The sequence below is a fragment of the Melanotaenia boesemani genome, chromosome 20 (assembly GCF_017639745.1).
Source record: "Melanotaenia boesemani isolate fMelBoe1 chromosome 20, fMelBoe1.pri, whole genome shotgun sequence".
NCBI classification, from domain to species: domain Eukaryota; kingdom Metazoa; phylum Chordata; class Actinopteri; order Atheriniformes; family Melanotaeniidae; genus Melanotaenia; species Melanotaenia boesemani.
In genome coordinates this window covers 9,507,984-9,534,388 of record NC_055701.1, presented here as the reverse complement: position 1 = coordinate 9,534,388, position 26,405 = coordinate 9,507,984, and the positions used below count along the sequence as shown (strand labels likewise).

The following is a 26,405-nucleotide window of genomic DNA, read 5'->3' as shown; positions in this document are numbered from 1 at the left end:
AGGGAGGCTCTCTACACCATAGCGTCACTCACTATACTGTTGTATTTGTGCGTGTGTGTGGGCGCGCGTGCGGTGCCCCACTGAACTTAGCAATCACTGTGTTTGTGAACAATGATGACACAATGATCCGTTCAAATTTCAACAAAAACTACATTCATGGCGAATATTTTATGGAGAACATTATTATTCTGAAATGTATAGTTCCTTCTTATCACATCTGTGAATTTGTACCTTACATTTGACTGACTGAAAAAAATTTAAAAATATAAACCAAACTTAATATTCAAGCTCTTAAATTAGGAGAGCTCATCAAATTTAATTGATTTTTTGTGAAAATAAATCAAATATGTTTATTCAGAATGTAAATATTTATTTATTTACGTCTCAATCGCAGACATTTCGTACGTCACCTATCACGTGGTCTTACTTTCACGTGGTCAACCCGGAAGTTCGCTCCGTATTCTTCATGTGTTTTTGTTACACAGATACTTTGTTGCTAACCCCCTCCTTTTTTGCTTAATTTATAGGATTTTTACTATATTTTTGTACATCTGTGCATTTTGCTGGCACATATGGCTGAAGAGGTGTGCAGTTTGAAGGCACAACTCGAGGAGAGAGAAAAAGAGATAGCAGCCCTGAAGAATAAATTGGCCAAAATGGAAAAGGTACGAAAGCATTAGAGTGTAATGGAGGTTCACAGTTACATATCAGATGGCCTGTATTTTATGTCCTGTTTACTTTTTTTCTTTCCCCAGTTTAACAGTTAGTCTTGTAGCGCAGTTTCAGGCTGTAAACATTTCTGTGATTCAACAACTAAGCAGAAGTAGAGCTCAGAACTTCATATGCACCAAACTATTTGTTTGGTGGGTCAGTTAACTAAATATATGTGCCTTTGTCATTTAACAATAAATTTTAAAATACGGCGGAGACGCATGTCATCTTATCCGTGTGAAGAGTGATGCAGCTATATTTGTGCAAATAATCAGAAAACACAGACACGCCCAGACATGACTGTACATCAGGTGCATTTTGTCAACACTGTTAGTGTTTCTCCCATTTCCAACCATGAATTTACTTTTTTTTTTAATGGCAACATGTTTAAGGTTGTGCAGCAAGCCACTTAACTCCACTCCCTCCTTTCCAAGGAGATGAATTTTATTTCAGAGCTATCATACAGCTTCAAACTTTAGTGTACAATTTATACACCATATGAGAGATGCTACTGTATCAGAGGTGTAATATGCAATTAATGTCACTGTCATGCATCCACATGTATAAAACAAAGGAAGTCTGCAGTATGTGTCATTCATATTGCTGCAAAACATTGCAGACAGACTTCCACTGCGAATTGTTAAAATAAAACAATCAATCCGTAGAGGAAGTCTGTCTACAATGTTTTGCAGCAATATAGTGACACATACTGTAGACAACCACAGATGCTACTGTGTCACAACAGTTAATCCTGTCATCACAATCAACCCACAAATCCAACCAAAAAAGGGGATTTTAGTCAGAGTTCTTCTGAGATGAGAATTTATCTTCAACAGATTCTTTTTACAACTGTATAATAAAAATACATTTGCATAAAAATGACATGTATTATAGTCTAAAAGATGTCATAGTTAATTTAAGACACTGGTAATGCCATCAAACTTAAAACTATTCTCTTGATGAGCTTTCAGCCAGAAAATATCTCTAGAGTCAAGAGCCAATTAGAGCTGCGTGAAGAGATATTACCTGAATGGCTTTAAATAAGCACAAATATTTTGTGAAACGAAGTGAACAAAAACAACAAAAGCTTGTTAGCATGCTTTCATTTTCTTGTTCTGGGAAATACATTCTTGCACGTATGATAACTTGTTTGTGGAGTTTAAGCAGCAAATTTTGGATTTGGATGAGATTTTTTAAACTGTATGACTTAATTCAGTGAATGCTGAAATACAGTTAATGGCTGAAACAACTAAATATATTGACCACTTTTCATGTGGTCTCAAAGTTCACCTGCCGAACACCATGGTTGTCCAGGTAACAAATAAAAAACAGGGAGCACGACAGCAAAAGCTAATGGTAAACAGCAGAGACTAGTCAAAGCCCTAATATGACCCTCAGATACTGCAAAGAAATGAGGTGGAAACAAGGTTACCACTTAGAATAATGTGTGAAATATACTCTTATTTCAATATGTTTGATTGTTATTAGATTTATATATTATTTGAGACATAAAAGTCTAAAGTTGTGTGTTGAATGAGGTATCTTTATTCAGGTCAAACTGTTCAATTCATCCGTTTAAATGCACTTGGATGTTAAATCAAATAAGAAGTGACATAAATCACAACAGCAAAATACCTCATTTCAGACACTCAAACCAATGAAATGAAAATGGAAAAATGACTGAGAGACAAACTCTTCTCGCTCCAGCAATGTTTATGAATGACATCGAATCAAAGCTTTTGAAAATGTTGTTCCTTAATAATCCGGTTTGGGCACATATCTTAAGCCTGATTGTCTAAGCTGAAACATAAGCAAAGATTGTTTTTCTCATAACGTGTCCCCTCAAATGGGTAAAAAATTAATATTTCCTGCTGTTCTTTATGAATACTTGCACTGTTTTGATGCATTCTTAATAATTACATATTTTTATACAATGTACAGTCAATGAGTTCATGAAGAAAACAATCAAAAATGGAATCTATTATGAAAATGATCATTAGTACAAAATTACCTACCAAAGTACAATTTTTCTTTCTCTGCAAATAATATTTTATTTTTAATTCTTGAACAACATTGTCTTCTTCAATTTTACATTCAGTCTTAGCATTTTTAAAACAGAACACAAGTTTTAAACTGTTTTTTCACTCTGCAGTAATTGATTAAATCATTGTTACGTGTTTAACATACAAGTAAGCAGACAACATACCACCTTAATCTCCTTATACTAATCATATTGACTGCAGATAAATAATGTGAGAAATATCTACAAATGCCTCTATAATTTAGCAGTAGATGGTTTTGGACTGATGCATATTGTATAATAATATTGTCTTGGTGTGTTATCAGAGCCATAACTCAGTTTTGGAGCTACACAACAAAGTGACACCGCTAACCCCCCTGTTAGCCAAACCAGCACTCAGCAACGAGGACATCATGCGGTACAGCAGACAGCTACTTCTGTCTGAGCTTGGAGTGCAAGGTACTGATGCGTAGTGACAAACAGTGCAGTAAACATCCTGCCAGGTGTGGTTTCTGGGATAAGAGTGGATTTTGATTGTGTGCAGGTCAGCTAAACTTGTCCAAGACTTCAGTGCTGATTGTGGGCTGTGGAGGGCTGGGCTGCCCTCTGGCACAGTATCTGGCAGCAGCCGGCATTGGTGAGTAAGCAAGTCGACGAATGCATCCCTTGATGATATATAATACTAACCAGATCTTTTACTTTGGTTATCCTTGTAATGATGTGGGTTTGGAATAATTGTTGACATACCAAAAGCTTAGTCTTAGTTTAGTTGGATATTAAAATTAGCATCTTGATTCAACTATGTAAATTAAAATGACAGGCTATTAAGAATTTACTTGTTCTGTTTTGTGTCTCTCTAGGGCGCCTTGGCCTTTTAGATTATGATGAAGTGGAGCTCAGTAACCTGCATAGGCAGGTGCTTCATGGGGAGGAGAACCAGGGCCAGGCCAAGGCTCTATCTGCTGCCAGCGCAGTTAGAAGGTATTGACTCGGCATGCAGAAATACACATTAAACACTACAGTAGAGTGTGCAGAAGTCAGTGGCAACTTTATATTAATTCCATCTTGTAGAAAAAAAGATGTCCAAGAGAATCTGGGAAACCGAACTTGTTTATTTCTCTCAAAACAGCCCCAAGAAAACTTAAATAGGGAATGTAGTGTTTTGATATTTTTAGTAGATGTGAAATAACTGTGATAATTGGTAAATTTCATGTTCTTTTTGACCCTATGGTTACTTTGCTGGCGCTTTCCAGTCTCGCCACAGGTTATATCTGGGCATGCATTTTTCCGTAGTCTACAAATATTGAGTAAACATGTTATTTTAGAAGCAGCTGTTAATGGTGCCATTTGACTTCACTGTGGGCCTTCTGTGGTTTGCAAACATGTTGCACAGCTGTGGCCACAAGAGGGCAGCATTTCTTTTAATGGCAAAAAAAAAACAAAAACAAACTTGTGCAATGTTTAAATTTATTGTTGTGTCATCCATATAAAATCATCTTTATTTGTTGTATTTGTTGACCAGGTTTTATTTCATGAGACAATAAAGATTATGGAAGCAGGAGCAGAAATATAACATCTGCCTTGATTTAATTTAACCTCCTGCATGGCTTTGATTTGTTTTAAGGCAGCTGAGAGAAAAACGGGTTGTTTGTATTAAATTTACTATTTATGAGAGTGAATAAACAACATTAAAATACTTTTTCTAAATGTGTGTCTGCAGGCTAAATTCCACAGTAGAGTGTGTTCCCTACCACCTGCAGCTCTCACCAGAGAATGCCTTGCAACTCATTCAACAGTATCCTCAGGCTAATCATGTTACCTGTCATTGGTCAAATGTCTGTCATAAATACATCTGATCACTTCTGACGATTTTGATTACTACATAAGTACCATTTTGTACAGTACACTGAGTATTCTGTTATACTGACCTGTGAGGGCACCTTGACTCCCTTGACCTTATATATGACATTGTGGCTGATTGTTCAGACAATGTCCCCACTCGTTACTTGGTGAATGATGCCTGTGTGCTCAGTGGCAAACCTCTTGTTTCAGCAAGTGCCTTACGAATGGAGGGCCAGGTAAGTTAGCAAAGTTGGTCTCCTTTTTTTCTCCTTCATTGTGGTCAATTTAATTTAGATGTACAATATTATTTGTGTGTGCACAGCTGACAGTGTATAACTACCATGGAGGCCCCTGTTATAGGTGTTTATACCCAGTTCCTCCACCTCCAGAGACTGTGACCAACTGTTCTGATGGAGGGGTGTTAGGAGTGGGTGAGTTTTGCCTCCTTATTTTCATAGAAGTCTTTATATATTTATTTTTTTCTGTGTAAATAATACTTCTTTGTTAAAAAAAAATCTATTTTTACTTAAGTTCCAGGTATAATGGGCTGCTTCCAGGCTTTGGAGGTCCTCAAAATTGCCTCTGGGCAGGGCTGTATCCTTTGTTTTTCCCCATTCCTCACTCCCACGTTAGACGTAGCACCTCCTTTGCCATTATGTTTCTTTGTATGAGTTTTTTGCCCAGTCATTGGGATTCATTGATAATGAGCCATTAAAATGGATTTTATATTTGCAACATTTTGTGCTTGTTTGATTAAAAAAAAAAAGAAAGCAAAAGAGGAAATATTTAGTTTGCATTATCTGGATTCAATTATTCATTTACCATTGTGTTTGGTGCCGTTGGAGTTTCTGCATTCTCGTTTTAATATTCACACTCACAGTAAATAATAAACTTGCCTTAACCTGCTCTGAGCGCTGCATTGTCACACACATGCTAACACCTGCCCATGATACGTCAGTAAGGGAAATGTTGTGTTGTTTTTCCATCAAAATCCCTAAATGTGTGACTGTTAATGTACCACTGGGAGCCACAGTAAGCAGTTCTCTGAATCTTTTTTACATAGAAACTTTTCCTTTGACTGGGTGTGCCAGCTTCCTGTGGTCAGCAGCTGGTGATATTTGATGCTCAAGATGCCAGATTCAGGTCTATCAAGCTGCGGGCCAAACAAGCTGGCTGTGCAGTGTGTGGAGAAAACCCCAGCGTTACCCAGCTAATAGACTATGAGGCTTTCTGTGGGTCTGCTGCCACAGATAAGGTTAGTCATAAAAGAAACTGATGGGATAACTCAATATGAGTCATGCCCATTTCCACTGGAATGTTGCTTTTGGAAGTGAAGTACATCTTATATTAACTGGATTTCATCAATCGCATTTTAAATGTGCATTTGATTATCTCCTTTCAGTGCCGCAAACTTAATCTCCTGTCCAAAGATCAGAGGATCACAGTGCAGGTACGGTAGGCTATATACGCCTGAACAGTCGGTTGGTGCGTGACTCCCTGTATTTAGTACCATTTATTGTATGATTACTCACAATTTTCTCGGTTTTTATGTGCATTCATAAACTGATTACATCTCAGTGGAGACCCAGCCTTAAATGGGAAATGACTGAAAATGTGCCTGTAGATTTTCTATGGGAAAGAATAACACATTCTCTTTGGCACAGAGAGCAGTGGTAGTGGATTGCATCTATTTATATTTCAGCAGAATTGGTGCTTTGAAATCCGCTGAGTCATTAAGCACAAGAGATGGGGATCGTGATTGATTGGGTGCAGCCAAAATTGTAAGAAGCTTCCAGATAGAATTGGTTTTGTTTCCTATGATTGAAGGAAAAGTTGTTAAAATGTTCATGTTACTGCATAATTACAAATCCAGGCAACATTTAAACATGATTTCTGACTAATTTGGTTTCCCAATTTAACTAAAGATATAAATCAACATATTTTCCCCCTAAAAGCTCTCTCCTATTATAGAAGTTAATAGTGTGTTTGCATTAATTCGTGTTTTAAATATAATTTCAGGATTATAAATCAAAGGTGGACAGCTCAGAGCCTCATATCTTGTTGGATGTGCGCCCCCTTGTGGAAGTGGACATATGCCACTTGCCCTTTTCTCTCAGTATCCTTTTGCAGTAAATACATAAATCCATCTCACTGTGTGCCATAAAAAATATTCCAGATTTCTGTGTTATTCTCTTTAAATTTCTGCCAGATATTCCTCTCTCCAGTTTAGAGGAGAAGAAGACTGAACATCTCCAGTTACTTCAGGAAAGAATCAGCCAGTTGAAACAACAGATGGCAGGTGACTGCCAGCCATCAGGTAACATGGCACAACTCTGTTTATGATCTGTGTGTGTTGTTTAAAACAAGGAGACATGTAGAATCACTTGCATACATGCATGCTCCCCTGTGTGGCCTAATGCTGCTGGTACGGAGGCTTATTTTGGACAGGTTGTAATCGGGTTGCTAAGTGACCCTTTCTCCAAAACAAGTACGGTTAACCTGAACAGCTGGTCTGCTTAGAGAAATTAACATTCAAAATTTTAGCCTTGTGAAGTTTAAAGTGAGCGCTTTATACCTTTGCATGTTTATACCTATTGTAGGCTTATATATATCCAGGTTTCTGGATTTTATAAAGTCTTTTTCTGAAACATATTGATCTCAGGAGGTGTTGTTTCTTATTCTTGTGTCTATGATTTCCTTTCAGTTTATGTCGTCTGTAAGCTGGGAAACGACTCTCAGAAAGCGGTGCAGGTTCTGGAAAAAATGAGTGGATCAGAAGTGAACTGTATCAATGTGAAAGACATCAGTGGAGGCCTCATGGCTTGGGCGAAGAGAATAGACCCCACATTTCCACAGTATTAATGCATTAATTTTAAATAACTTTTTGCTAATAAACTTTCCTCTAAGACTGTTGATGATTCTTTTATATCTTCTATCTATACTGAGCATCTTGCCTTGTCATGAATTACACAATCTCTCAAGACAATTAAAAGATCAAGTTCCTACTTTTTATCTGTGAATTGTCTGCTGTATGGCATGTACATATGCTCACAAAGTCACGTGTTTTGTCTTTTGTTTTGATGTAAATCCCTAAAAAGTTGAATAAGTTGTAGAGAATATCTCCTTTATCTCCTTCAGTAAAGATTTTTTCAAGTTTATCCAATAAACAAATCAGCTGTTTAGACAAACCACAGCAAGCTCCGTTATTGGTTTATTAAAAAAAGGAATTAATTAAACTTAATCTGGTCAGGGACAGAGAGAAAAACCTGTAGGATACCTTGTACTACACTTTGAAAGTCCTCGTACAGCCTACTTAACCCATCCGGGTCATGAGGAATTTTTCTTCTACTTTTTTTTTTCTTGGCATGGCCAAGTTGAAATAACGGAAAAGAAATGCACATGCGCGTTAGACGGAGCCCCATCGGAGGCGCCATTGCTTCTCACGGACTGTAGTTCAAGTTTTTCTCCCCACATATGGAAAAGCAGTTATGCGGAGATTAAAAAAAGACTCCAAACCCCAGCGGCGACCGCTTCTCTTTTTCTCTTGAAGCAGGGGGAGTAGTCACAGCTGGAAGGATAATAAGATGCGCATGAATTTACAATCTGGAATTAAAAGATAAGATCATTTAAATGGACGGCACGGTTCGTCTCAGCGAGGCTGTTCGCAAAACTTAAGCGGGTATTTATCGAGTTTATTTGGCGACAGCGTTGTATTCTTTTCCCGGGCGACTTCCATAAAGCGCAGAAGAATAGAAAACTTCAGGCGCCGCTTCCCCCAGTTGATGGAGTTGAAAAGTTTCATCTTCAGTCCTCTCACAATGGAAAGAAAAGCGCCTTTCGCTGGGAGTAAAGGTAAAGTAACATTACAGAAACGTTGAGTTCGACGTTTGACTTTAAGCAGAGTTTATACGAAGATGACTCAGTTCCAACAAAGAGCTCTCAGAATGTGCAAATTGAGGGCTTGTATAACTTGTTTTGCTGGCATTCTCCACTCGGGTTGTGTTCTGCCAGCAAGCCAATCGAAAGTGGGAGGGGTGCAGATGTTCAAAAGCCTTGGCTCCAGATGTTTGTAAAGTTTGAATTTGTGTAAACGTAGTAGATACACGCTTGATAAAGCCCCCTTTGCGTGTTGTTCGGACTGTTGTTTTGCGCGCGAGCATGAAAGAATGCCGTAGTAACAACTAAATAGAAATGTTATTTATCAAATGTCATTATACTCTGATTTTGATGTAGCTCATTTAGCACGGTGCATTTACAAAAGGGCAGCATGAGTTAGTTTTAAACCTAACCACGGGGAAGTACTTAAAACCATAACAGTGCAACAACAGAAAGATCATTTTCAGGAAGGATATGTTTTAAAGATGCAGTTTTAGTGAAGGCATGTAAGAAAAAAATATTTCTAGAACGTTTATAGTGTAAGAACATGAGCTAATTCATTCATGTACTCCTTTTTTATTTTGTAAAAATACTTGTTTGTGTGTGTTTTTCTGTGTATGTTTGTGGTGACAGGCTTCCTGTGGTCAGAGTGGATTACTGACTTTAGTAAAGAGAAGGAACAAAACTCCAGGATATGAATCTGTTGCAGTGATTTTAACTGCAGAAGTCTGCGGATTGTTCAGACTTTTTTCTCCATCATCGGCCCATCCAGGGAATGATGCATGACCTCAGGTGGGTGGGTGGGACACTGTCATCCTCATTTGAGACAGCGAGAGAGAGAGTACTGCTTAAATAAACTAACTACTGCTGATGAGGACTGAATATTCCCCCTACAACAAGTCCATCCACAAAGACCAAGCAGTGTTTTTTTTCTGCTAGCTTTTACTGCATTTTCCACTATTCAGTCTTTCACGTCGCAACTGGAAGAAACCCAATGTCTGCCTCCTCTCCCCCGTCCTTACCTCGAGCCTTCCTCCACTCTCTCCATCCGCACCACCCGCCCTCACCATCTGCCCTGTTACCTAGCCCGCCTGGACAGATCTACACACGGCTGTCCAACGGCAGTCACAGCGCCCCCAGTCCCACCAACTCCCGCAGCTCTTTCCATGGGGTGTCCTTCCTGCTGCAGATTGGACTGACCAGAGAGACAGTTAACCTGGAGGCCAGTGACCTCTCGCTGTCAGCCGTCAAAGACCTGGTGTGCTCCATAGTTGATCAGAAGGTAGGAAAGTCTTCAAAAACCTTGTTTTAAAGTAATCCACACAAGTTCTTTTTTTCCTCTGCTCTCCTCTGAACTTAAAGGTTTTCCACAAACACATGCACACTTGCTACAGAGATTTTATATTCAAACTTAAGCAATAATATGTAAAACAGTAGAGGACCAACATAATGAAGCACCGGCATGTGTTTTGCTGTCTCCCACCGTATTCATCTGTGTAGTTTTTGTTTTTCCAAAGCAGCCATCTGTGACATGTGCCTCAAAATGAGTCAAACGCAGCAGAAACATGCACACAGTAGTAATGAAGCTTCTTCAGTTACATGACACAATGTTGTAGTACCAGTTGTTTACACTGTGATGTAATTATACTTGACATGAGACAAGTGGGCACATAAATATACAGCACGGGCCTATAGAGTGGCTTCATACTTATTGTGTATGTTGGATCCACTTGATTTTCCATGACAGTGGTAATGTGTTGTAATGACACTGGAGTGCAACCTCAGTTGAAATGAAAACTAGGGGCTGAATTGTTAAAAACAATTTTCCGTTTCATATTTGGTTGTGTGAGAAAATCTTTAGTGCAAATCGGTGGCGCCAGTTGAGTTTGCTGGTTGTTGTTCGTTTTTGATCATGGTCTGTGTATGCCTGTGTGTGTGAGTTTGCATTTTTATAATGTGCAAAATAAGAACGACACTGAAGCATTGATGTTTTTTTTTTTTTTTTTTTTTTAACTGGCCACATGCAATTAGCAGTGTAAATCTGCAAAACCACACACGTCGTGCCTTTTAAATAAAACAGATTTCCCATAAAAAAAACAAACAAACAAACCCAACATAAATACATTCATTACTCAGCTACAAATGCCAAATAAGTACAAAAACTTGAGAATTAAACTAACAGTGCATTTTAGCTATTTTAAATAGATATTTATATCCATAATGAATGCATCTTCTTTGAGCCCTTGACTGTTTTCTGCACTTAACAGTTGCGTGGGATTAATGGTGTGCAAAGCCTGCTGGAATAATGAAATGACTCATGTGTGCATCCACATGTTGCCATTTTTTAGCCTCTTGTGAATAATGATGATTACTCCATTCGTGTCTGTAATTATCATTGATTGAATAAAGAAGAGCATGATTAAACAAAGCACTTTCATCAGTGGCTAGAGTCTGAATATTTAGGTAGGCCAGACCGATATTGATGTTTGAGATGGTCATAATTAAAATAAAGAAAAATGGGACGAGGAGCTAATTTATACCGAGCAGTAGTTAGGGGATAGTGAATTAGCCATCTGTACTGAGTCTGTGTCTTTTGCCCCCAATGTTTTCTAAGTTGACATTCCAGAGGAGCAGGGTAATGTTGTTGTTCTTTACGAGGTCTGCTGATTCTCACTAGCTAGTTATGAGCAGTTCTGGTCGACAGAGCAGAAAATCTCATCACTGCAGATATTTAGATGGATTCTGTAACATATTGGCGTAGTTGCAAGAATCTGTTACAGGAAAAAAGGGTGGGGGATATGATGCTTTAAAGACAATCCCTAGAGAAAATCAGTGGCTGAGCATTCGCAGGGAGTCAGTGCTGATAATCTGCAAAGATAAAATCAAGATAACCTTCTCTCATGTGTAACTTTATCTCTAAAATGAGTCTGAGGAAATGTGTCAGGAAATGATCTGGATATGGCCAACTTCTTTTAAAAAGAAGTATCTGAATATTCCTTTATTTGTAAAATATTGTACATCATCACAAGAAACCGTATCCAGTCTGTTCATCCACTTTATTATAAATTTCTCCTATTAAACACTGCCAAATGTAGTGCACTGCTTCAACTATTTAATGAAATCCAGCCATATGGCTTTGATATCAATGGAAAATATGACTGTATCCTCCTGTACTTTCAGTTCAACCCTGCCTCGCTTCTTGTTCTGAAATATGCATGACAGTGGTGAGTTTTTGCAAAGTCCACTTACCCTTGCCAACTTTTCCAGCTGAGGATCTCTGACCTGAGCTAGATTGGCCGTTGACAGTTGTCCCAGGATGTCTCCAGTCAGCAGAACTTCAGGTGTCTGTCAGCGAAGGCGAGACAGGAAAAAGCTTTGGATTTCATCTGTTAATATCTGCATGGAGATAAAATCTGGTTGCAAGTGTAGTCCCCCCCATGGTGCTGTTTCCTCCACTGAGAACTGGCCTGCTTCACTATGTGACTCATCTCGCAGTCATGCAACAAGCAGGGATTCTTATCCCAACTTAAATCTGCACAGTCAAATGTCAGGTTTTCTGCTGTGTCAGCTGTTATGGATTTTCAGAGTGGTCTTTAGTGGCCTGTAAACCGTGATGTTAAGAATGTTGATATTTCATTTGCCTCTTGCTTTGTTTTGTTCATCTTCTTGCATCTGGATGTATGGGTTTCTGCGCCAGGAGGAGAAACCCAGAGACAAAGATGCACTCTTCATATCATCTTCCTGGAGCTGTTTTCATTGGTTGCTTTCAAGCATCAAGAAGCTCTCAAACGGTTTCCTTTGTCCTCTGGCTTTCTCTTCAATGTATTCAGCTATTAACTATCTTTCTAACTGTGGGTTGTTGGATAAGTACATCATATATAATCAAAGCAAGGTGTTAATAAGAATCCTAATAACTCCCTACAGGTTACAGTAATTGTAAGCTTGGCATAGCTGCAAAACAACTCTGTAAACTCTGCAAAGATGTAGTGGAGTAGAAGAGTTTTTTAACAGAATAAAGCCTGTTTCCACTTGTGTATTGTTAATCCAAGTATCTACATCCCCAAGCAAGATAGCAAGATCTGGACTGCAGGCAGGCCAGTCAAGCACACACACTCTGTGGATGAAGCAGTGGATTGTGTGAAGTGAAAATGCTTTTCCGTGGTGCTCCTCAACCCATGTGGCTGTACTGTATTGGTCATGATGGTGTGAGTTTGGCACAAAGAGTTGAGCGGTAAGACGAAGCCTTTGATACTCAATCCTGATGCTTTCAGAATGTTGTTAGTTGCTCATTTCATAAACTTTTCAGTCTTTTTTTGCACATCTCAACTTTTTTTTGTCTGTTTTTGACCTCAAATTCAGAATTTTCAAAATATTATCTAAATAAAAGAAAAAAATGGTCAGTGAGGACAGAAGATAACTTCCTTTGTACTAGAAACAAATAAAAAAAAGAAAGATTTAAGTTTTTTTTTTTTTAATTTTTTTTTTATTTTGGAAAACTGTCTTAGGAGATCTTCAGGGTTTGCACTTTATATGAACTTCTAGATTTTCCTGGGCTTAAAAGATGGGTTTTGTTTTTGGTTTAATTTACTTTAGTCTGAGATGCTGGTGCTCTTATCTATTCCTAAAAGTTATATACTGCAAATGTAACATTTACACCATTTTATTTGAATAAAAATACTTTTTTCTCTTAGAGTTGTGTAAAATAGTGTGTAGGACATTGACCAAAAAGCACTCTATACTTGCATTTTTTTGCTATCATTTTAAAGCTTGTGATTGCCACTTCAGGTCAAATAGTTGGTATTCTCTTTTGTTTTCCTTTAAAATTTATGACTCCTTTTTTTTGTAATTCTCTTTAGAACCATTTGTTTCACTGCTTTGCCAAACTGAAGTCTTACATATTTAAGAGTACCAAAAACATTATGACAGCCTAGCTCATATATAAATTTCAGCCCCCCTTCACTTTAAAAATATATGCTATTCACATGAATATAAAGCAGGAAATAAAATCTAAAAGTGTTTGAACAACTATATATGCATGAGCTCTCTTTTATTGCCTTTAATGTGTCATGACTCAAGGTTGACATTTCATAGCTCCCCTTAACTCTTTAGATTTTAATCAGTCTCATTGTCCTTCAGGGAGTCATGTAGCTTGTTATAAGAGCGGTACATTGTATATATTTTGTTCAGCTCATTCGTCTCCCTGCTAAAGACTCAACCACATGACTTGGACGGCTTGCTTTCTCTCTTGTCTGTGCTGATCTGAAGTTGGTTTTGACAGTGGCGGTTTGGACCATAATAACCAATTTTAGTGGTTTAGGTCAATTTTAGTCTAGTGCAACCTGATCCTGACGAGTTCAGTCTCAGCCATACAGAAGACCTATTGTGGCCAGTGTTCTTGCAATCTAGTGAATACTTAAAAATGACTTTTTGTGTGTGTCACTGCTCAGCACAAAAATATCAACTACAAGCCAGGCTCCTTGAAGGCTGTGAGAAAGGATGATGGGAGGGAGCCAGTGGGTGGTGGAGGCAGATCTAATCCACGATGGCCCATTGATGGCCCCTAGTGCAGCATGCAACTCCAGCTCGGAACAGCCTTGTTTCACTTGCTGGGTCCTGACTTCTCTGTCTGGCTTTTGGGGCTTGATGAATGGCGCGAGATAAACATCCATAGCTTCCACTTGTTGAGCGTTTCCTGTTTGGTGTCGCCCAAGTCCTCTCGTGCAGTCAGCAAGGGAGCAGGGGCAGGACAAAAGTTCACGACTCTCTGAGAGTGACTCCCAACAAGCCAGCTGGTCGGCCTGGACAACCAGCCAGCTACAGAACATTCCTCTTCCCCCAGGCATTTTTGGAGGATGATGTGATGCTGCTGCATATGGGTGGGATCAGACTGCAAGAAAAATTAAATATTTCAAGTAAAACACTTTCTGTTGTAGGATAGAACATCTGAGAAATGATTCTTCTCAGTCTTTGTGGAGCCGTAATTAAGATCCTTCAGCAGCACAATAGAAATTTCTGCAGAATTTTGGCAGCGGACATGTTTGACATAAATGAAGAATTTGTTGCTTGGCGTAAGTTGAAAGTTTTCTTGTATCAGTAGGGATTATAATGCCTTGAAGTTATTCTACATTGTTAGAAAGCATTTAAACATTTACTTTCAATGTAGTTTCATGAAGGCTTTTTAGTGCTTGTCTTTAGTGTGTTGCTCCATTTGCAGTACAGCTGGAAATGCTGTGAAAAGCAGCTGCCTCAGCCACAGGTTCCCCCACTGGTTTTGTCATTGCTGTTAACTCCCAGTCTCTGGTTGAGGGCTCTACAGCTGCCTCTGTAATTACGGAGACAAAGGCCCTTTTGAATCAGAAATGGGCTATATTAGATAATATACAAAGAAATATCTAAGCATTTTAAAAACAGTTTCAAGTGTTCCAAATCTTTGAGTAATTTCCACTTGCAAGGTGCAAACTAACACTTCACAGAAAATGCAAATTCAGCAAAATGAACCAATCTAAGCTGAAACTTTAGAGAAGTTTTCTTTGGTTTTACATTTTTATGTATTTATGGTGGCTTTGGGCTATATTTGATAGATGCTGGTTTAGCTTTCCTAAGGTTTAAAATGTATAATTATTGAACGTACCCCTATCAGCTCTCTTATTAAGATCTTTAAGTGGTATTTTGTCTGGGGAAGAAGTTTCTTTAGAAAGTTGGAAGATATAATAACAGATCAAGGGGGCAGATGGAAAATTGAGAGACTGCACTTCACATCGACCAACATTAACCGAAACGCACAGGAAATAAATCACCCTCTCCCTCCCTCCCTCCTCCTCTTCAAGCCCACATCTGCATGTTCCTTAAGAGTGGGCGGACATAGTTCGCCCCAAAAGACTCCCCAACAGCACAAGACTTATGTGTGATATACATGAGGCCAGAAGTTTCCTGGAAAGCACATTCAGCTCCTTTTCATGAAAGAACAGGTCACCCATGAGTCAAAATATTCACAACTGGTATTAGTTGTAAAAGACACGGCTATGACCTTTTTTCCTACTTAGATGGTTTTCAGTGTTTATTGCAGGCGTAATGATCTATCCCAAAGCCATGGAGTTGACTAAATTTACATCACAATGGAGATTGATGCACATGCACAACTCAAAGCCTTCCTGCACAAGGAATCTATCAATTTGCCCAGTCTTGGAGTAATTTGTGGAAAAGGGAGCGAGAGAAGAAAAAGAAAAAAAAAAAAAAGTTAAGTGAGCTAAGTAATTTCTACCATCTGCAGTGCACATTTCTGCCGCCTTGCTCTCCTTTAAATGTAAAGTGGCAAGGCAGAACACAGGGCCTGGCCACAAAACTCATAGAATGACAGAGTGGAGAAGTGTGGTCCTCTCCAGGGAAAGGGGGCTGGGGAGGCTGGGACAGCCCTCTTGGCGGACTAGATGAGGCACAGAGGGGGTTGTGGGTGCTGCACGACAGAACTGTTTGTGCCAAAACCATCAGAAAGAAACTGCTCCTGCCACCAAGTGTGGCTTTGGTTTGGGTTTTCTAAACTCGCAGGTTGCCCTAATGTCCTTCAGCACACTTAGCTTCAGCCAGTGGTGGGAGATAATCTCGCACCACTCCAATCTGTGCTAAAGCTGACTGAAACGGCTTTGGTTGTGATTATATTGAAGTGGCGGGCAGCACCGCAGCAACATAGAACCATTTAATACTCAGGAATCCCGGTGACTTTGTCCTTGTGAAGCCAACCACGTGTAGTGATTTAGGAGTACTTCCTGAGCAACTCCACGTGGTTCTCTTCATAAATTTGTAACTGTGGCACAACATGGTTCACTTAAAGAGGATATCTCTTTTCCTTTATTAATTTACTTATTAACTTTGCATGTTTTTTCTTCTGAATGGATTCCAGCTTAACTGCACTAGCTGACAACCTCAGCACACTTAAAAGACTTCAAGCATGACAAATGCTGAGGAGAAGCAGCCTAACTCAGATTAATGACAAGAACAGTACCCTTTCCAATACATTAATGTGAGCATATTTGACTTAGTTCATCACAAAAGTTGCTTATTTCACTTTTTGACTCAGTAGATTAGTTTCCATAGCTTTATTTTAGTAGATCTGCTAACATGCCATGGCTTTTTTTCCCCCAACGTCCAGCAATGAGACCATGCAGTGTATTGTGCGCACTCAGTCATATCTCTATGGCATTATTGATCCCCACAGCATGAGTAGGTTACAGAATGCCTTATTCTGTGTTGTTTTCTCAGCACTGTTTGCCTTTCCTGTCTCAGTGTACAGAGTGATCTGTTAAACTGATAGTAAGGTGGTAGAGGAAGTGAAATTACATGTTGATACAAGAAACCCTCTGTGCTACAAAAGGAGAAGGTCTTACGAAAGGCTTTGTTACTGTAATACCTGTTTAATAACCATTGAAAAGCAAAGAAGTTCATTTTCAGTTCCACTTTTGTTTGATTGGCTTGTTTAAGCACTTTAAAGGCCACTCAGCATGACTCTATATGTCACTGCGTCTCATTCTTCAGCCTTACTCACTGGTTAGTTCCCCTCAGAGCCGCTCCCTGTTTCCATACTCCCTCTGCTCCTTCTCGCCAATCTGTTGTGGTCGGCAGAGCAGGACAGCCTGTTCAAGTCTGTCGAACTGCTTTTCTCTGCACTGCACTGCACTTGCTATTATTCTTGTTTGTTTGTATAAACGTTTAGAGAAATTGCCTGCTGGGGTCTGTTTTGAAGGAGGTGATAGCTCGGGTGTTGGAATTCAGCTGGGCTGCTTATTTAGTTTAATTTAGTTTTTTTGTTTTGCAGTGGTATATGTCTGTAAATTTCTAATTTGACAAAAGAACATCTGTAAAAGTAGGTTTTCTTGATAATAAAGGGAATGAAAACTTCAAGCTGCTTGTTCTTCACTTTCCATGGCAGACTGAACAGCAATTTTTAATGTTTTAGTTGTGCAACAGCACTCTGTTCCTACTTCCTGCTGTTACCACACACCTTCTGACCTCCATCTTTTACAGAAGAAGAGAAAGTGCAGTTGCCATCAATCTCACACAAATTCCCTCTGGCTTCACCTGTTTATTTGCCCCCTGTGGTGGTGAATCTGGCGACCGTCCCCCTGATACTCCAGGCCAGAGACAGGAGATGAAGTGTGCACTGCAGTATATCTTTGAGGCAGAGGTGCTGGCGTAGGATTGCAGCGGGGCTATAACTCATCAGTGGTGTGCGGGGGCCTGGCCAGGCATGCCTTAGATCACACTGCTGTCTTCCTGCGAGGCCTTAGATCCTGTGACTCAGCCTTCCTCTTCTCAGCCTGAACACTGTTAAGGCCTGCAAAATCCATGCACGCACATACACATGCATGCATGCATATATGAATGCACACACTCACAGATGTAAAAGAAATTGTAACTGGAAAAAAAGTAGGGCAAGTTCTGTCATGTATGTATAAGATTTGATTGTTAGGTGGCTGCTTTGTCGGTGCAGGGGCTCAAAACCAAATAGTGACCTCACTACCATTATCTCCACTTCACTTCATCGCCTTTGTACTTTAGGCCAAATTACTACAGAAAAGTATTGTTTCTCATGACTCAAATAATCAAAGGCCTAGTGGAATAATTGTGGGATTTTCTTTGGAGTGCTTCACAGGAACGTTTTGTAAAACCAGGAGGAGTTTTTGCTGGAAACTATCTGCTATTGTGGTTGATGTAAATTGGGTAAGTGGCAGCTCTCTTGGAGTTTCATAATGACTAAAAGGGGTCTGTGATGACAGGTGTATACTCTCTTACTATGCTGTGGTCTGAAGAAGGATCTGGACCTAATCTAAGTGGGTAGAGCTGTGATTCCACCTTGTCTGCTCAGAAATATAGATTTGCATAAGCTGCAGTCCCATGCATTCACAACCCTCATTTTGCAATAAGAAAGAATCCAGCTGTGAAGGAAATGCATATGAATGCTTGCCACATTTTCAAACCAGAGTTTCTCATCTTACTGTAATATTGCTAAACCAGGCTACAGATTTTGCTTTTTCAGCATATTGACCCTTGTTCTTAGAAGCTGAGCAAGTTTCTAAGGACAATGTTATGCCTGAGTGGTTGTTTAGATTGTCTGCTTGTAAGGTGTTACTCTGCAGTATTGAAAGTGCATGGCTATGGTGTCATGCACACTGAAATAAACTGCACCACTAGAAACATTTAAAGAAAAAGCATTCTTTCATTCTTGGCTGAGACTTTCAAGGTTGAGAATCATCACGTGTTGATCAGTGGATGTGGCAGGTTGAGCGCAAACTGTCATGTTCCAAGATGGCACAGCCTCACACAGTAAAGCGTATGAATGAAGTGTTAGCCATATTCCACCACATGGAAGAAAACAAGTTAGTCAGCCTCCAAAGTCACTACTTTTCTTGCCACTAATCTACCACAAGTTTCCTCTCTGCTACATAAGATGGTTTCAGTCCATTAACCGGTGGTGAAGTCTTCCTTTTGCAGTGGAAAAGAAGATGTATTGATTTCTGGAGGAACATACCTCATGAAATGTGTAGTGAAGGGGGGTAGGATGAGTTTGCAAGATCCTGAAAGTGTAAAAAATGCTTTCTACCGTAGGAGTATATGGATAGTGCTTTGTCAGACAGCTACATGTACCTTCCCCCACTTTTATGCCTCCAGCTGTAGTGTGTTTTTCTTGGCCTGAACCTGCAAACAGAGCAGCAAACAGTTTTATATAATGTACCGTTAAAATGAAGCAACTTGGCCTTTCTTTCAGCTCTTCTGGCTGAAGAGCAGAAGGAATGCTCATTCTGTGTAGTTCCTTGATTCATTCTGAACTGCGGTCAGTCAGTAACAAGTACAATGTAGACGTTTGTATGATGTTTTCTTAAATGTGACTTTTTTGCATACATGGACAAAAATGATTACATATAAAGATACGTTTTGTTAGGTTTAGAAATAAAAAGCCATTTTCTTAGAATTCAGAAAAAAGTGATGCTTTTGTGATAGCCCAAACATGCATTAGAATATATTTGTTTTTAATCAAAACTGTGATCCACCATCCTTAAATTAGTCAAAAGGAAGCTACAATTGACCTTTTCTGCATGACAGTGCCAAAGTTAAATTAATAAAGCATTTAATAAGAACATGCACACCAGTGCATGTGGAGTGTGGAGTTTGCATGTTATTCTAAATTCTCCCTAGGAGAGAGTGTGTGTGTGAATGGTTGTTTGTCTATCTGTGTTGGCCCTGCGACAGACTGGTGACCTGTCCAGGGTGTACCCTGCCTCTCACCTGTTAAAATGCTGGGATAGGCTCCAGCTCACCTGCGACCCGTAATGGAATAAGTTGTCAAGATAATGGATGGATGGATGCACACCAGTGAACTTATATTGTGACCCAAAAACCTTGTTGGAAATCTCCTTTTAATGTATAAAAAAATACAAAAAAAATTGCATGGATGCATGACAGGTAGCCATGTGAGCAGAGTGAAGAGTATGCTGTAGGTAGTTTTTTGTGTGAAGGGGCTCATGAGACCATGATGAAATGAATGAAACTGGGCCCTGTAGTAGCTGTCACCTTGCAGCCTTTTAGTCACGTTGTATCCTGTATTCTAAGCATTTTGCCTCATAAACACTTATTTTTTGCCTTTTAAATGAGCTTATTAGGAGATACATTTATTCCTACATCCTGCATGTACTCCTCATAAATCATCATGAATCACATGCATCATCTGAGGGTGACAGTGTGCTAGGTTGTGCATGTGTGCTGTTGTGACTGTTGTACCACTTAAACTTGAAAGATAATCTTTTCTCTGCTGTTATTTAACTTCAGTTGTATAATTTTTTATCTCAAAACTAAATCAATTGTGTTTCTATACGGATTTTGATTCATGCCGAAGGATATTGAGTGGATTTGCACCATCAAAGGGAATTATTTAGAAGTCATCTAACCAAATTATATGGAAACTGTTAATGAAAGGGGGAAAAAACACGTACTGTTGCACAAGATGATGGAAAACCAGAGTGTTTTCAATGTGCACTCTTTTGATGCATCATTCCAAATGACAAATTAATTATTTGGCTGCTGTTGTTGTCCTCGTTCTAGTAATCGTATAATTTGCTGTGCATGTGTTTCTTGTACCATGCTGTGTGGAAAACTTTGCCTTGGTATTATAATAATAATACGTAATGTAAACGACTAGAGTTCCACTGTTGACTTTAATAAATTAACTCAGTTTTCCACACAGTGTTTGATGTGACTTGGACAAAGAATTAGTATAGCTTTCCCTCAAGGTTCACATGCACACATAATTGGATTTTCCACTGCAGTTGTTTGACGAGTTGAAGTATTGAAGCGTATTTTTCTCTGTTGTGGGTGTTAAAATGTACCTCAAAGTCAAACAATGGTTTCCCCATTGTTTTGACATTTAAAATAAAACTGTTTTTCTTTTTGTGAAACCTTCACTACAGCTCAGTCAAAGTCATGGTTTCAAGAATGACTGTGGGACATCGAGATGCAGCACATGTTGTCTATTAAATCTGCAAAGCTTCAAAACTCATTAAGTATTGTACTTTTAACAATTTTGAATACTCATACCATCTTAAGCAATGCTTCTCTTTTCTAAGATATTAAAAAAACACCTTGTTGCTTCTGTTGTAGTGTTTCTGGGACTGTGTGCCCCATCTTTTAACACTATTGAATAATTGCAGTTATTAGTCAGTAGAGTTATTTATCTGGCTGATAAAAGCACCTTCTATCACATACTGCTGATCTTGTGACAGCCTTTATCTTGCCACCTCAAGCTAAATAAACAAAACATGGGCCGTCTGCCTCCTGACTCTGGTTAAATGTTTCACAAGAACCCTGCACCTGGATGAAAATATTTAGTTTTATTTGGGAAGTTAGATAATATTTTACGTAGTTAAAAAACACAAGGAGGGAAGTACATCCAATTAATTTAAGTTTACGGTTGAGAGCTGATTTACTGGAGGGCACTTCTAAAGTAGCAATGGAATGAGAGTGTAGCTTATCTAGTTCATCTCTCAGTTTCAGTTTCAGGACTGTGAATTTGAATTAGCATCAAATACAAATGTGTGTCCAAAGTTCTCCATCTTTACTAGTGTTTTCTGATTTATTTCCCCAGGTGAATTGTGCCATTGTAGTGTTAAAGAAGCTGTAAAGGGCTCAGCTTTCCTGTTTTAGGTGGAGACTACAAAAGTTATCGTTTTACATAAGAAAACTGCGGGTATTATTTGGAAATAATGCGAAAAAAAAAAAAAAAAGAAGCCCTCTGGGTGGTTAAAAGTTCCGGGCAGACATTGGGTTGGCTTTTGCTTTGAAAAAAGCCTTGAAGGATGTTTCTATTACTTTGCATAATGACAGCCCAGTGCTTTTTCTAACATCACGGTTGTGCAACCTAACCTTTATACAATGGATGTCTGGCTGTGGTAGATTAGGTTTTTACAGTGTCAGAAGAAAGAAAGGCATAATGTAGGGAGAATTCCATGAGTAAGCCACATGACAGTGGGATGCCAGCGGTAAAATAACAAAAAAGCTCTCTTTTTCTTACCCATGTTATAAAATTGGCATTCTTACTGTATGTACTTCTGCTTTAAAGAGTATTCTGGACAAGATCCATTGTTGGTGGCCTGTAATACAAGATAAATGAAAGCCATACTGAGTAGTAGAACTATCTGTTAAAAAGTAGGTAATGCATATGTACAGGCAAAATGATGAGGTGTGATGTTTTTTTATTAATATTTTTCCTGCAATTGCCAACCAATTTATTTAACTTTTGGCTTACACATAAGAATGTAAAGTAGTACATTCAACCATATCTGTCCTCCACATCTGCCTGGCCCACTTCCACACTAACAAAGGTGTGAAGAAGCAGCCTAAGGTCAAGCAGCATACTTTCCTTACTGCCATTATATGGCCATCTGTCAGAGTCCTTACGCTGCTCTTAACATTGTTTCCCTTTGCTTTCCACTTCTGCTACATACCACACATTGAGGAAAAACAACATTTCCAACAACATAATCAAAAGCAATTGTTTCTACAAAATATTTAGTTGTATTCAGTGACTGAATGCCTCTATGTATCAGTTTTATTCTTTTATAGCAACAGCAGAACATTAAACACAGCGCATAGCTCCATTTTCCCTTTTAATCTTTGATTCAATATAAAATATACATGGTTTTGCTATAATAATATTTTGCTTCTTTATGATTTTGCACCCTACAATGCAGCTGATAGTACAGTGGTTATAAATAATACTGCATGATTTGTCATGAGGCTTTTTGAGTGCATGTAAATATTGCGCCATATTTCAGATGCGTTCTTCTCCCTCTGTTGGCCCTGCTGTCTCCCCTCACTCTTTTTTCCTTTAACAGGATTTAGCATATCAATGGCAGATTAGTTCGTTTAACAAAAGCTTACTACTGCAAAGCTTCTTTCCACTCGTCTTTCCAGCCTGACTTGTGGACCTCACACACAGCTCCTCTGTACCCCGATCTTTGGTGTGTGTGTGTGTGTGTGTGTGTGTGTGTGTGTGTGTGTGTGTGTGTGTGGTCGTGGCTGCTTAGTTGAATGGATTTTCACTTAAAGATGAGTAAAGGCATGCTTAGTCACTATGGTTTTCAGAGATGTATCCAGTAGCATGTGGGGATAATGGTGTGTGAGTGTGCGTAGGTTTATTTTCACATTCCAGGAAGAGAAAACATGTATTGGAATCTGCTTTATACATGCATGCAGCCACAGGTTAGCCATCAGTTATCCCTTTAAACAGCAAACTCTTAAAATTGTGTCCTAAACCCCTGCATAGCTATTGTTCTCCTATGTCTGGCTTCCTCTTGATTTAATTGAGCCTGGAAAAATGTTGTGTCCTCTGCCCTTGTACGGTAGTCATTACATGCTTGCCTTCAGATGCTCCTGCTCTGAATGGTACCTATTCTGTACTGTGGAAAGAGCTGAACGAGGGGCCAAGAGGAGATGATCTGAACTGAATAGAGTTATGCAGTAACGTCAGTTTTTTTTTGTCAAGTTAGTGGAGGAAAGTCCGACCATGACACTGTAGCCAGCTCAGGAAGGATGCCCCCCCCCCGTCTGCGGTGGTGATGGTTTGTGCTACATAGCATTAATCACTTCAAAGCGTGGCATGGTTTAGGATGTTGGTGTGTCAGAAAGAGGGGGCGAATTGGAAATATGCTGTGATACACACTCATGCCTTGTTTAAAGCGGAGCTGGTTCCATATACCTATAAACCTCACATACTCCCTATAGTTTCAGTTCAGTTAAAATCATCTTAATTTTTAAAAAAAAATCAAAACCACTAATCTTAAATAGTCTCTGAAATAGTCATAAATCTAAGAGTAATGATAAAATTGTTAGTCAAAATTGTATACATTTTACATTGTATCAATACATTACCAATTGGCAACTAAGATTTTCCAGTTGCAACATTCTTAATGAGACGTATTGTGTGGTCTGGCACCAGGATCCCCCTGGTCTTGTGAATCGTGGGCCTCTCATCCTGCAGATGGATGGTCCCATTGGGGTTTGAAGAGTTTGGAGGGCATGTCAACAATGTGGGCTCTTTGTTCAAAGGCCTCTCTTACTACTAACAATAATCATATAATCTTCATTAGTTGAGATAGTCATGGCCATGTCACAGTGATTACAGTGATTGTCCAGCTCTGTATTGTACAGGCATATCAGAACCAAAATTCCTGACAAGTAATTAATTTTTTAAAAATCGGATTGAAAATGACATGTTGTTTAGCTTGGATTTAACCTGTAGGCGCTTCATGAATACTGTAAACAACTGGTGCCTGATGGGTCAGGGGGGGGGAAGTTGCCATCTAATGTTTCTAATGTGATGATGTCATTTTCTAATTCCTGATGGGAGATGGTTATCCTCCTTAAAGAGAAAAGTTTAATATTTTTGCTGAAAAATAATTTTAGAGTTTGGTGTTTTATCTCTTTGAATTAGTTGACACTAGTGATCTGATGTGTGCATGTTTCCTCAGCTATCAATCTGTCATGCCTTCTCTGTTTCTTGGCACTTATGAGGCTCCAGGTGTCTTATGTGTCCCATGCCCAGACACCACACCAGCCCCCGGTGCTCCCAGGCCACAGTGACATTGTTCTGGTGGGCCCATTGTACATGACCCTGGTTCAGGGGGAAACAGCTGGTGGATCCTGCAATACCAGCCTGTCTGGCATCAAGACCAGGCTCATGTCATAGTGTAATACTGCAGTTCTCATTTTGATACAAACTGTGCAGGTCAGCTTTGAACATCTATCCAGTGCTGATAGACTTTTTCCGCACTGTCAGGTGTGTAAACATGTTGTTCTCTGCAGGAGACATTCACAGTACAATTTTCCTTTGAGGTTTAAAAAATATGAATGAATAGAAAAGACTGGTGCCAAGCATACATTCCAAGTGCAGAACCACTACACCACATCAATGTGCAAGCCTCTCCATTTGCATGTGCACACTAGAAATATGCATTTGATCACAAAATGTAATTAAAATCCTCTTCTTGTGACAAACACATTGCTCTCTGAGAGGTTATGTACTGCCCTCTGTTCAGGAAGTTACTCAGTTTTGATTGGAGCTGCACTTCCTGTGTCTTGAATTTCGTCTCCTCCTTTCAGATTGTTTACCTCCTGCTTCTCCCAGTGTCTCTCTCACACCCTCATCAGTGGCCTTCTTTTATATTATCTGACTTTATGTTGGTTATTGACAGTGGCGGTGACTGCTGGTTATGGGGTCATGGCTATGTTAGCACATATATGATTTGTCTTTGTGTAAGAAAAAGTTCAACTGTACAAAGTTTAGAGACTTGCTCATAAAGAATAAAAGAGTAGAACACATGTGTTCTTAATGGAGATAAATGTGGACACTTGTTTGATTGCGATGAAAGTGAGGCTCATTCTTCGATGAGAGGTCCTTTAAGTTAGTTGCATTTCCTCTTACCTTAGATTCCTCTGAAAAGAGGAAAAGAGGTCTGAGCAGGGACTCATTTCCTGAGTCATTGGGTTCAAAATACTCCGGTTCCATTACAGGTGATGACGTAAGCCACTGGAAATGATGTAATATGTGTGTGTAGTTTATATTTGCTAGTTTTTCTATAGAACAGGTTGTTAATATGAATCAGTTGAACCAGAGAGATCTGTATCTCGTTTTACTTTCTGTGTGAAATGACCACCCACTACAGCGTAGTAAGTAAATATCAAGATTTGTGTTGGGACATATGGATAAATAATACCTCTGTTGTTTTACCACCATTTCTACTCATCTTTTCACATGTTTCTCCACTTCTATTCAGTTTCCAGAGTGTGGCTTCTTTGGCATGTACGACAAAATCCTGCTGTTCCGGCATAACTTAAATGATGAGAACATCCTGCAGAGGCTGACCTCAGTAGAAGACATCCATGAAGGGGACCTCATTGAGGTGGTGCTCTCTGGTATGTATCCAGAGGAACTATTCATTGATGTTCAAAGCATTGTGCACACTCTTTTACATCCAGAGTTTACAGTATATACACATTGAGAATCTTATCTAACTTAATTTTTTAAATAACTTGTAGTCAAGGAAGTATAGTCAGAATCAGATGATATGTATTTGTTAAATGTTGAATGCAGTGGCTTTAGTTCTGTGACTAAAGGGAACAATATAAATCTTGATCTGTTTGAGAAAAGCTCAGGAAGAGACTTTTATTATATATGAACCCACATATTTAAAAAAAAAAACAAAAAAACAAAACAAAAAAACAGGAAAGCTATTAAACAAAGTTTATACAAAGATAATTATTCACACTTATATTATGTACTCAACTAAAACAAATTTTATCTGAATAATTTTCTGCACTTTTTTAATTTAAGTTTTAATATTTGTCTGCTGGCAGCCTTTTGATTCCTTTTGCTTTATTCTAAACAGACTTAAGGTCATGGTTCTTTAGACTT

The 26,405-nt window shown here is 39.0% G+C and overlaps 2 protein-coding genes across 2 annotated transcripts in view; both read left to right on the top strand.

Annotated features, from left to right (window-relative positions):
- The first annotated feature begins 428 nt into the window (after nt 1-428).
- Nucleotides 429-7,699, top strand: mocs3 (molybdenum cofactor synthesis 3). Its single transcript, XM_041972832.1, has 13 exons — nt 429-665; nt 3,058-3,190; nt 3,276-3,368; nt 3,592-3,712; nt 4,452-4,526; nt 4,692-4,809; nt 4,896-5,004; nt 5,105-5,167; nt 5,665-5,828; nt 5,976-6,023; nt 6,593-6,689; nt 6,783-6,890; nt 7,278-7,699. The coding sequence occupies exons 1-13, from the start codon at nt 573-575 to the stop codon at nt 7,433-7,435; spliced, it is 1,380 nt and encodes a 459-aa protein (XP_041828766.1). The 5' UTR covers nt 429-572; the 3' UTR covers nt 7,436-7,699.
- A 345-nt stretch (nt 7,700-8,044) lies between these two features.
- prkd3 (protein kinase D3) overlaps nt 8,045-26,405 on the top strand; it is a 35,748-nt gene continuing 17,387 nt past the window's right edge. Inside the window, exons 1-3 of the mRNA XM_041972588.1 lie at nt 8,045-8,425; nt 9,083-9,731; nt 25,768-25,906. Coding sequence (XP_041828522.1) covers nt 9,444-9,731; nt 25,768-25,906 — 427 coding nt within the window. The 5' untranslated portion in view covers nt 8,045-8,425; nt 9,083-9,443. The remainder of the gene's footprint in view (nt 8,426-9,082; nt 9,732-25,767; nt 25,907-26,405) is intronic.